The 12963-nt window shown below is 44.2% G+C and overlaps 1 protein-coding gene across 1 annotated transcript in view; it reads right to left on the minus strand.

The window, feature by feature from the left end:
* Positions 1-1717: 1717 nt before the first annotated feature.
* ogfod3 (2-oxoglutarate and iron dependent oxygenase domain containing 3) overlaps positions 1718-12963 on the minus strand; it is a 44073-nt gene continuing 32827 nt past the window's right edge. The window contains exon 9 of the mRNA XM_072456409.1: positions 1718-1967. Coding sequence (XP_072312510.1) covers positions 1822-1967 — 146 coding nt within the window. The 3' untranslated portion in view covers positions 1718-1821. The remainder of the gene's footprint in view (positions 1968-12963) is intronic.

A 12963-nucleotide genomic window follows, 5' to 3' on the forward strand; every position in this document is an offset into this window, starting at 1 on the left:
TGGAGGTGCATTTCCACTGTGAGAGTCAGAAGCTAAAAGAAAACATTCAAAAATCACATTGTATGATTTTTAAATAATCTAATACGCTATTGCTTCAAATAAGTATTTGGACACCTGCCAATCAGCAAGAGTTCTGTCCTGTCTGTCTGCCTTTAGAAAGTCCACTCTGCTCCACCTGTTTGAGCTCGTTGCATAAAGACCCCTGTCCAGCCCACAATCAGTCAGACTCCACCCACTGCCAAAGAGCTGCCAAAAGACCCCAGAGACTAAACTGCAGACCTCCACGAGGCTGGAAAGGGCTACGGGCGATTGGCGAGCTCATGCATCGCACAGAAGGTTCCCCTGCTTAAGTCAGCACATGTCCAGACCCGTCTGAAGTTTACCAATGACCATCGGGAGGATCCAGAGGAGTCATGGGAGACAGTCATGTGGTCAGAGGAGACATGTTTTTACCCTCATTTGTCACCAACAGAGTGGCAAATGCAGGGAAACGTTTCTCATTGTTGACGTAGTTCCTCTGCTAAATCTTGGGTGAAAAACAGTCACTTGCCCTTGAGATGGAGGTCTCCTTTGATCCTTGCAGTTTGTAGTCCATATTGTTTCTCACAGTGGGCATTATCAGGCCTTGTGGGGGTCTCAGCAGCTCGTCTTCACTGGGCGAGCCGGTGCACGCCCTGCCCTCTCCATGGTCTGGATACAAGGTCTTTGTCCTTCTCCTCGCCCTCAGGGATGCCCACGACTCTTAGATTGTTTACGCAAAATTTGTACTCTAAATCCAGAAGCTTGCTCTTATTTAAATTAGATAGAAATAAAAGGTGTGGATTAAAGATGCTGACAAAGGACACAGCAGGAGGTGAGGCGCCTGTTACAGTCACTGTGGCACTGATGAAGACTGAAAACATTTGCACAAACTGTGTTTTCGTTTGTGCCATTTCTAAACTTTGAATCGTCACTAGGCAACGGAGCCTAGCACTGTCGGACTGCTCTGATTGGCTGTGGTAAAGGTGTTGGAACCTCACAGTTTGAGGTTTGCTGCGACCCGACAAAAATAGTCACAGATTCACATTGACCCACAAATAATCAAGAGAATGCTGCTCGAGCCACGCCTCCTCCAACTCAGGCTTAAAATGTCACTTTTCTTCTAATAAAACAGTTGTAAACAAGCGAAAGCTCATTTCCCTGACGTTTGAGCGGCAGGACTTCTGCAATTATGACATCTGATTAAAGACACGTGACAACAAAGACTGAAATCCTGCCACTCAAACATGTCTCGGTCGATACCAAGTGACATTTCATTTGAAAAAGAAGACCAAATATATTAAAATCAGGCATAATTTATAATTTTGTACGCAGCATATAACCTTTAACTTAATGTGTTCTTAGCATTTAGTGTGTTTATCTGAGTTAATCTGAGTGTTTAGGGCTCAGAAATATTAAAAACACACATCCCTCGTGACGCTTGGTTTCAGATTCTTGTCATTGACGTTTGCTAAAATATGACTATAGTATATTATAGTATATTTGAGGCTTGGTTGATTAAATATATTGGGGAAATGTGTCTTGTTGCCAAGATAAATAATCAGACTCAACATCTGAAATACATCTGAACATAAATACTGTTCCACATGATACATTTTATTTCTCAGAATTATAAAAAAGCAGTCTTCAATGGGAAATTAAAAAAAAAAACTCTGCCAAAAAAGAGGGTCCATTTATTTCTCCTTGTTTATTGATTTAAATGTATTAATAATGTTCTGATTGGTTTCTGCCTGTGTCCTGTGTGTTCCAGGGCTGCTGGCTGCTCCGTCACCCATGGGTGCCTCATGCAGCGGGCAGCAGTGAGGGGTCAGTGATGGAGTGGGCGTGGTCACAGGTGAAGGAGACCGTGATGGCGTAGCGGGTGCCCCAGGTGACCCTCTCCACGCGGTGCAGGTTCTCCGAGCCGGACGAGAAGAACGATAATCGGCCTGAGACAGGACAAAGAGGACATTAGACTGAATGGACTTTTTGTGGAGTGAATGAAAAAGATTTCATATAAGAGTCGAATGTAACTATATTTGTAAATGGACAAAAAGGGTTAATTTAGCCTGAAAAGATCACGGAAAGAATAAGAAAAAAACTTGAGGTGAAACAATTTTAGAGGAGGAAATATTGTGGTTCTGCTTTTAAAACATGCCATGTTTGGGTTTTCATGTTTTAGAAGTTAAAATAATGCTGGAGATATTTACAGTGTATGGGAAAAGGAATCCACCGCCCTCTGCTGGTCAAAGTAGGAAGTACGTCATGTTTTAAAAAGGCAGAATAGAAGCAAAGCTATATTTAGCTGCAAGATTTCAACAATTAACTGTTGTAGACATCTGGTGACAGAGGACATGGGTATGGGAGGGAAACACGTCATTTATTCATCGTTAGTGAGTGTATATAAAGGAGCAGCAGAGACGTAACCGTTACCCAGCACGACACATGTGCAGAGAACACCACACAAAGACAACGCTTTAATGATCAAACTAGTGACCTCAAACCTGCTGTGAACAACCGGTGCAACGATACGGGTGAGACAAAGACTATGAACAGGGAGAGGAGGTTCTTTTATTACTAGATTGTTTTCCAATTACAGTAGGACCGTTTTTATATTGACCTGTAATTTGTGCTGGATGATTTGTGCTGTATAAGAGAGGAAGTAGAGAAGATGATCATCTAATTTGAACCTGTAATGATCGACGATACAGTTTGTTCTTGTTCTTTTACCCCTATATTTGGTCTCTGTCTGATCTCCCACTGTGGAGCGCCCCCTGCTGTTCAGTGTGAGAACTATTCCCATGTCCATAGTTGACTGTAGGGTCATCTCTCGCTCAGATTAGGGATGTGGGTGTGATCCCTCATCCAGGAGTGTTTCATTGTAGAAAGGTTCAGTCCTTAAACAGAAACGGTGGTTTAAGATACAACCTTCCGGTCGCTTATAATGGCGTCTTGAAACCCTGAAGAGGTTGACACTCAGGGCATTCGGATGCTAATCGGAGAGAGAGAAAGAGAGCCTACAATAGGAGGCCGATCGCCCATTAAAGGGCTGATAAGAAACAAAGAGGTTTAGTTTCAAGTGAAACCAAACCTTTATCAAGAAGTTCTCAGAGGAGTTTCCGTCTTGATTTGCAGATTGAGACCGACTCTTGGATGAGAGTCAAAACGCATAGTTTTTTTTTCATTAAAAAAAGTAGTTTTTTCATAAAAAACAGAGTCCAGATGATACAACTGAATCTTTCTCTACAAGGGATTTGCTCAGAGTGAGAGAATGAGAGAAAGAGAGAAGGAGAGGGAGGGAGAAGGAGAGAGAGGAGAGAGAGGGAGGGAGAAGGAGAGAGAGGGAGGGAGAAGGAGAGAGAGAGGGAGGGAGAAGGAGAGAGAGGGAGAGAGAAGGAGAGAGAGGGAGGGAGAAGGAGAGAGAGAAGGAGAGAGAGGGAGGGAGAAGGAGAGAGAGAGGGAGGGAGAAGGAGAGAGAGGGAGGGAGAAGGAGAGAGAGAGGGAGGGAGAAGGAGAGAGAGAGGGAGGGAGAAGGAGAGAGAGGGAGGGAGAAGGAGAGAGAGAGGGAGGGAGAAGGAGAGAGAGAGAGAGAGGGAGGGAGAAGGAGAGAGAGGGAGGGAGAAGGAGAGAGAGAGGGAGGGAGAAGGAGAGAGAGGGAGGGAGAAGGAGAGAGAGAGGGAGGGAGAAGGAGAGAGAGAGGGAGGGAGAAGGAGAGAGAGGGAGGGAGAAGGAGAGAGAGAAGGAGAGAGAGAAGGAGAGAGAGAGGGAGGGAGAAGGAGAGAGAGGGAGGGAGAAGGAGAGAGAGAGGGAGGGAGAAGGAGAGAGAGAGAGAGAGAGGGAGGGAGAAGGAGAGAGAGGGAGGGAGAAGGAGAGAGAGAGGGAGGGAGAAGGAGAGAGAGGGAGAGAGAAGGAGAGAGAGGGAGGGAGAAGGAGAGAGAGAGGGAGGGAGAAGGAGAGAGAGGGAGGGAGAAGGAGAGAGAGGGAGGGAGAAGGAGAGAGAGGGAGGGAGAAGGAGAGAGAGAGGGAGGGAGAAGGAGAGAGAGGGAGAGAGAAGGAGAGAGAGGGAGAGAGAAGGAGAGAGAGGGAGAGAGAAGGAGAGAGAGGGAGGGAGAAGGAGAGAGAGAAGGAGAGAGAGAAGGAGAGAGAGAGGGAGGGAGAAGGAGAGAGAGGGAGAGAGAAGGAGAGAGAGGGAGGGAGAAGGAGCGAGGGAGGGAGAAGGAGAGAGAGAGGGAGGGAGAAGGAGAGAGAGGGAGAGAGAAGGAGAGAGAGGGAGGGAGAAGGAGAGAGAGAGGGAGGGAGAAGGAGAGAGAGGGAGAGAGAAGGAGAGAGAGGGAGGGAGAAGGAGAGAGAGAAGGAGAGAGAGAAGGAGAGAGAGAGGGAGGGAGAAGGAGAGAGAGGGAGAGAGAAGGAGAGAGAGAGGGAGGGAGAAGGAGAGAGAGAAGGAGAGAGAGAAGGAGAGAGAGGGAGGGAGAAGGAGAGAGAGAGGGAGGGAGAGAGGGAGGGAGAAGGAGAGAGAGAGAGGAGTAAGGGGAGAGAGGGAGGGAGAAGGAGAGAGAGAAGGAGAGGGAGAAGGAGAGAGAGAGGGAGGGAGAAGGAGAGAGAGGGAGAGAGAAGGAGAGAGAGAGAGGGAGAAGGAGAGAGAGAGAGGAGTAAGGGGAGAAGCAGGGAGAGGGGAGAAAGCACAATCCTGCAATTTTATTCTTCACAAAGCTGTTGTTGACGTAAGCCAAAGGAAAGCTAACTTTCTCAAAGCGTTACCATGGAGATCATCTCACTAATAGTGATATATCTGTTAAAAGAGCTACAACGAGGGGCCCAGGAGCTTAAAGGTTTATTATCCAATCCATTTGTGGTCAATATATTTTATTTTCAACCTAATCTCCTGTATTAGAGGCGGTTACGTTTATTAAAACACATTTTCCTCTTGGGAATATGTTCAAGTTTAAACATAAAAAATACAATGTTTCCTTTCTTTTTGCACATAAAGTGATGAATCATAAAATGGTGATATTTGCCCTCACAATGATGGAGACGTGCAACACAAGGTCATTAAGTTCATTTTCAATCATATTTGAGCAGTTTTCCCTCTGGATTAAAGGTGCACTGCGGAACATTCTGCTCCGGTCTCCATGGAGATGTATTGCCGTGTGTAAAATGTTCCACACATCATTACTAGTATTTATCTAGCATTTATTTAATGGCTGATGTTTTTATTGCTCCAAAATACAATTATTACTGCTCCAAACATGGGACCCGTCTCCATGGTGATACTGTGGAACATTCGAGGCAAAGCGGTCACTTCTGGAGACGAGCGGGTCGTGTACACAGACAATGTTATCTGTAATTATTCAATCTAAATTCGTTTTAGCTTTAACATTTTGGACATTCTTACAACAATAATGTCATATTTCTTCACATCGATGTTACTTATTAGAACTTTATGTTTGGTTATTTGCCATAAGTGTCTTTCTGAACTTCTGTCCAGCTTCAGGAGACGGAAGAAATAATAAATATTCAGAAACTGATAAGGTTCAGCATTTGTACATTGTATTGTCTGTTGTGTTGAGTTGATTGTTGGTCGTAAAGAGGAAAAGCTTTTGTTTTCATCTTTCTACTTCCTGTAAAAAACATCTTTCATTCCAACAAATGTTTTCTGTTCAGTAAATGTCCAGACTTATACCTCATGTGTCAATAAAAGATGGAATTACTGCGCTTGTACTTTGTGTCCTCGTGTTGTTTATTCAATAGAGATGTGCAAATGACGCCACAAGGCCGAGGAGCAAGTCAGATCCGTGGAGAGGCGCTCCCAAAATACATTTTCATCAATAATAAAACTCTGAAATAAAGTGAGAATATTTATTTATATACAAACTTGTTATAAAAGTTTGTTTGTGTTTGATTATTCCAAAGAACGATAAGATAAGGCTGAGCAAAATAATACGTCTGTTTGCCGTAACCCGACCGACCCGCTGTGAAACTGGCCGACTGAAGAAAAAAAATATCAGCATTTTGTTGAAAAAACGTCAAAATCTTTTATTTTTCAATTATTTCGCTGACTCACCGACTGGTCTGTCCTGAACCACTGTGTCAAATATTTTTATCACGCTGGTAATCCTGTCTTTCATCTCAAAAGGCCTGAGAACGCTCTGCGCAACACATGCACATCTTCATTTTCAGTCCTCCACATGCGTCTACAATTAGACACTACGCGCGCAGGACTTGTTATATTGCCTTTTACAAGTTGGTTTGTCCTTGTCGGCGCCACTGACATGTCCATAGTAATGTCACACTCTGTCAGGATGTGAAATTTGACTTATGCAAATGCATTCTGGGATTGAAAGACGCCCAGCAGCGTCATCACAACAAACATGGCGGGGCCGCATGTTCCCCCCGCTCGCCTTAGCTACCAAAATAAAGGATAGCGGCGTACAAAAGGTCGATTGAAATATCTTAAAATCGTGAGATTTAGTCTCCCGATCGGGTTGATAGAGACGTTTTTCATCATTGACTGTTGAAGCCTGACCCCTGGTGGTCACTCCGACTCAAAAAATGACAAAAATGTTTTCTTTTTTTTTGCCTTCAAAGTAAAAAAACAAGAATTTGCCTACCGTCCGACCCAGATGAAAAATGTTGACTCGGGTTACAGCAAACAGACAATTTATTTGGGGTACAAACAAAATAAAAACATAAGCCAGCGACCAGTCAATTGGATGTTCTTAAGATGTAATAAGTTACGATGCTTCTCTGGCAAACATGAGGAGGCGTTCCGCATCGCCGCTTCTTCCAAAGGTTCAGCCTCCAAACGTTTGCAGGAAGTACAATCGTTCATGTGCAGTATTCATCAGGACACATCTGAGACGCTGATGTAGAGCGATCAAAGTCCAGAGGGGCAAAGAACACGTTTGCATCGAAGGAAATCTAGCTTGTCACTTAACCTATGAGTTTATGTCTCTCCTCAACACAGCATCTCTCCGCTTTCATTTCACAGACTAAAAATCACACCATGTCCACGGGCACAGAAGCCCCAGAGCTGCCACCGCACGCTCTCAAACTCTATCAACTTAAGGATTCTGCAGAATATTGTTGTGTCACTGGGCCAGACACGTTTGAAAGGAAACCCTCTTTAGAAAAACAACAGTGTCTGATGTTTTTATTTGATTTTCTGGGCTATATTTAGTTAAAAATGCTGAGTTTTGCTACAGGATGTTGGTAAAAAAGGCCATTTATAAAAAACAAAGATGGCACAGGAAGAAAGCGTGTGGTTTCTGTAACATCAGGACTATTATATAATATTTAACAGTAATAATGATCAATTCAGTTCATTTTTGTGAAGCAACAAACACAACAGTAACTGAGCTGAACACAATATATTTTTATCAATGTGCTAAAGGTTCACAATGAGGTTTTTCCCTCACAAACCAGTCAATATCATCTTCACAAACTAGTTTCAATTTCCGATTCCAAAAAATCCCCAGCCATAAGCAGCAGGGCATTTAATTTCTGATTTCTTTTTTAAATCATAAACTGTAGAAGAGATGTTCTGACAGCGTCCATAACATCATTCTTGGCCCGTTGCAGCAGAAGTCAAGCTGCTCGTTTCTTTACCCGTCAGAGCGCTCTCTAACGAGTCCAGATGATTACGGACACAGGCGCTAACGCGGCGTTTTAGCACGCTCCAGTCACCTCCATTGTTTGGCGTCTGTGTGTTTAAGGCGCGTGGAGGGAGCTGACACGGCCATCGATCGTTCACACTCTCAGGAGCCATGAGCACAGGTGATCACGCAGGGCTCCGGGGGCCAGGGCTCCGGGGGCCAGGGCTCCGGGGGCCAGGGATCCGGGGTCCAGGGCTCGGGGGGCCAGGGCTCGGCGGACCCTCTTGATCACAGCTATATAAAGGGCTGGGGTCAATTGGAAAAGTAATTGAAATGGCGTGTGTGAAGTGAACGACCTCCATGGAGGTGAAATGACTTTAGTTTAGTGGGTTTGTGGCTGAGCTGCCAGTGCCTCAGAGCATTTACATTATATCCACAAGTAATGTGAAATAGGGGTGCGCCAAAATATCAATATGGCGATATATCGCGATATTTACTCCTGCGATCGATTATCGATACGTTCTCGTCAAGTATCGATCTTTTCACGTTGTAAAAAGCCGATATAAATGGCTCTTTTCGCCGTTCCTTTGTTGAGACACTTCTTTGGAGTTAGCTCGGGGGCGCTCAGGGCGAGGTTGGCTGTGGGCGGAAGAAGAAGTCGTACACGGAAATGTCGTCGGGTGGAGAAAATAAAAGTGAGACGCGAGACCCTGGATCTATAATAGAATAGATCAAACCAACTGCTTTAAACTATAAACTTAGATGGCGAACGCAGACGCACAAAACGTTCTTCTCTCGCTCTGCTCATCGGTGGTCTAGGCTCCGCCCTTATGGAGCCTTTTTAACAAATAGGATACAAGTTGTTTATTTATAATTGTGTTTCAACAAAAAATAAATTGAGATAAATTTACAAAAAAAAGTCTTTAAACGTATGATATATCGCAAGTTATTATAGACAATATATCGATCATTGCCATATCGCGATATTATCGTATCGTGAGCTATGTATCGTATCGTGTGGTACCCAGCAATTCCCAGCCCTAATGCGAAACACAAAATATTCCTGGAAATCACACATATTATTAAAAAATCATGAAAGCAACTGGCTTTATTTGCATATCCTGACACGAGATTCACCCGAGTCTCTTCACACTCAGAGGTCATCAGCTACTTCCTGGTCACGTGTCATATCTCTTTTTCCTTTCCATCTTCTGCTCGTCATATCTGTCAGTCCCAGCCAGACGCCATATCTGACCATCCGTTATCAGATGGTCAGTTTCCATTTGACCAAGCATCTGGAGAATTCTTCCACAGACCAGAGGCGATTCTCCTCCTCCGCTCTCATAATCGCATTTTACCTTCTTCGCACAACTTTCCCGCTTCAGAATCCCGAGCACCCTCTGGATTGTCACCCTGGAGATATAATGATGACCTGAGCCTGGTATCAAAACATGTCAATGATGGAGAGCAGAGGTGTTTGGTGCTGCAGACCTGTTACATCTCTCTGACGCATGTCCTCACGTAGAAATACAGTTTGACAGATTGTCCTTGGCAATTTTCTTTTGTCAAATAAATATTCCAATCATATTTTCTCCAAAGGCTCAGCTGCATTCTTTTCAAATTCTTGCCAAAAATGATGCTTGAGGCTCCGAAAAAGGTATCAAAAGCCAGACACTTACTGACAGACAAAAGACATAGATAGAAGCGCGTTCAACCTTTTCTGAAGAGGTTTATAATAGTCTTGATGCATTTCAGAACTACATTTCTTACATTGACCTGGACAGCCACTCGAGCAGATTAAAACAAACGGGGAAAAGAAGGACATGACCACAAAATCTCATGTTTGGTAAGAACTCTGCTGTGAAAATGTATCTCAGAACTTTAGAACACCTGCTCAAGAGCACATTATTCACAGAAAATTGTTGCAAGCAAATTAGTTGAAAACTCCTCATTATCATGTGCGTTTGTCTGTTCAGTAATATTGTCATTGTGAGATTTTCAACCTTCTACATTCCGTTTGACTCTAAAACAATGTATCTACTAGACTAGACTACTACTTAGACTAGTACAAAGGAATGACTCTGTTAAACAAAGGAAAGAGTCACGACGCTTGCAGTGGATTTGAACATTTAAAGCACAAAAACAAGGACACACCAAACCCCCTATCTAGCCCCAAACAAAAGCGAAAATGGGACTACCGGTCCCACCAGGCCAAACAAAACAGGCTAATGCTATTGCTACTGAGAGCCAGCTGGGAGCAGGCGAGCCGAATGCGTCTACGAAGCGGGACCGTAGCGGGATGGGCGGAGCCGAGCTGAGAGAGAGCGAGATGAGCCCATCCGGTCTCCATTTAAAGGCTCCAGGGCGCGCACCCGCGGCTGGGAGCCAATCTAATAAAAAAAAACTAAACAGATCATTAGACAAAAACTGAACAGACAAAATATTATTATAACCAATAGGGAGGAAAAGTGCCCAAACCTAACACAGATTCACATTCACACAAGGTTATAACAGTCATTACTTTGTTCAATTCCTTGGTTATAATAACTCCTTATTTGTAAATACCTATAAAAGTCCTGTTTCTCCAAGTCAAAGAATGATTTCAAGATGAAAATCTTTGTTAAGTTTGTACGTCTTGATCAGCTCTTTCCATGTTGTAAGAACAGATTTTAGTTTAAATGACAGAGGTCTTCTTGCCCAGGTTTGCACTCGCTGCAGCAGGGATTCTGGCCTCCTCACAGATCGAGTCAAAACTGTCGCCGAGCAACACATGATTTTCTATTGGATTTAAGTCTGAGACTGGCCTGGCCCCTCCAGAACCTTGATATACTTCTTACAGAGCCACTCCACTCCATGGTTCTCCTGGCCGTGTGCTCCAGGAAGACCCAAGATTCAATGAAGATTCAAATGATGATTGAATTTGGTCTTGTTTTGTTAAAATTACATGATTTATTTGTCTCGTATCTTAAAGCTAGACTTAATTTAATCTAATATGTTGTGCTTCATCGGTTTTGTTTCATTCCTTTCTCTGTTATTGTGACATATATTGTGTATATGTTCAGACCAAGTCTATTTGATTGTATTTGTACATTGTAATGCCTTCGTGTCCTTTTTTATATATTCTGATACTATTAGTATTCAGTGTTGTACGTTGCAGATTCCTAGTATGTGATTTCTGTCACTGACAATGGCAATAAACCCCTTTTCTGATTCTGAACCCAGTCCAAGGTTCACCCATCAACCAAGAGATGTGAGATGTGACTCTGTTTGTTTTCTTTCTAGTGTTTCGTCCTTTAGAGCCATTCTATTCATAAGGAAGTCTGAATAACACATTTTATCATTCATCCTTCATCCACGTCCTTCTATTGTGCCGTGGCCAGCAAGGGCACTCCACGTTCAACAACAGAAAACCTCCTGCACAAAGACAGCGAGGGAAGAAAAATCTCCTCTCGCTCAGACGCCACACAAGAACTGTACTTAAAAATGTATTAAAAGGAGATATGCCACGATTCATACTAACCATGACTCGAACTGACAGGATGAAAAACACCACGCAATATTTTTCATGGTATCAAGTTGTTATTGAAACTTTAATTTTCCACATAGCGGATTTGTGGAAGATGAGATTATTAGAGGAAACGGCCCATTCAGCTGTCGGGAAATCACTGGACAGTGATTGACAGCTCAGTCTCAATGAGAATGTTCCAAAGGTTCCAACAAAGGTTTTATAAAAGGGCAAACGTGGTGAGTGGAGAATTATTATTGTGAATAATACTGCATATATATATATATATATATATATATAATATATATATGCATATTTAAATACAAATCATGCCATCAGTCCTTATATTATAAGGACACATATTATGGATGATTTGTATTTAAATATGCTCTTGAGTACCTCTGCTTTGGCATCTCATGCACACATTACTTTCTATCCTTTCAGCATTCCCTCGTCAGGATTTGGTGTTAGCACTCCATCTACTGGCAGCAAAGGGGAATCCCGACCTGCTAATACAACCATGCTCAGAACAAGTCTGCAAGAAGAGGGCCTGATGAACAGGAGTAAAGAATGTGTGAAGCTAAATATAAATCCAGCCATGTTTTTATTATTATTCATCTATTTATTTTAACGATTTTTCTTGCCCGTAGACTTTATCAGACAGGACATGCAGTAAACTGTCTGAGTCGGGATTCGGACTCGCGACATTGCGGCCGGCTGCACCTGGAGCCTGGAATTTGTGGTGTTGCCTTAACCACTCCACCACCGGGCAGCACCCAGAGGCACCGGGCGGCACCCAGAGGCACCGGGCGGCACCCAGAAGCACCGGGCAGCACCCAGAGGCACCGGGCAGCACCCAGAGGCACCGGGCAGCACCCAGCAGAGGCACCGGGCAGCACCCAGAGGCACCGGGCAGCACCCAGAGGCACCGGGCAGCACCCAGAGGCACCGGGCAGCACCCATAATATGTTTTTATTGCGGGAATATAACAAGGTTTAAAGCTAAGAAATATAACAAAACATTAGGCATATTATTCATTCCTTTATTTTCTACTGCTTGTTCCCGTTCGGGGTCGCGGGCGACTGGAGCCTGTCCCAGTGACTTTGGGCCTTAGGCGGGTTCACCCTGGACAGGGGCCAGCTTATCCAGGGTGAACACTGAGACATGGACCACTATTCACTCTCACATTCTTTCACTAAAGGACAATTTAGAGATGCCAGTTTACCTCACACACACGTCTTTGGACAGTGGGAGGAGCCAGATAACCTATGTATCTCCATGGATACAAGCAGGAGACACCACCAGGCAAGTTACAGTCTAGATCTGTGGAGAGGCTACAACGCTCACAGTAAGAATGTACGCTTTTCTAGGTATTTTCTCCAACACAATTCTCACCGGGTTAGGGTCGTCCAGGGTGAGACGATTTTGCATTAAGTTACTTTTCTTTCTTTTCTTCTGTTTAAGATGTTGTGCCCGTGTGCAGTGCCTTAACCACTCCACCACCGCAGCACAGCAAGTCACTTTTCAACAGCAACAACATTCACAACTAGAAACTGCCATTGCGAGTGACTGCGCGGTGTCAAATCACTGACTTCACCTGACATCACTGTGTCTGAGAGACCACACGGGACAGAGGACTGCTGCTGAGTGACCACACGGGACAGAGGACTGCTGCTGAGTGACCACACGGGAGAGAGGACTGCTGCTGAGAGACCACACAGGACAGAGGACTGCTGCTGAGAGACCACACGGGAGAGAGGACTGCTGCTGAGAGACCACACGGGAGAGAGGACTGCTGCTGAGAGACCACACGGGACAGAGGACTGCTGCTGAGTGACCACACGGGAC

This window comes from Eucyclogobius newberryi, unplaced genomic scaffold, assembly GCF_026437365.1.
Source record: "Eucyclogobius newberryi isolate DKJ021-1_F unplaced genomic scaffold, fEucNew1.0.hap1 SCAF_20, whole genome shotgun sequence".
Taxonomy (NCBI): domain Eukaryota; kingdom Metazoa; phylum Chordata; class Actinopteri; order Gobiiformes; family Gobiidae; genus Eucyclogobius; species Eucyclogobius newberryi.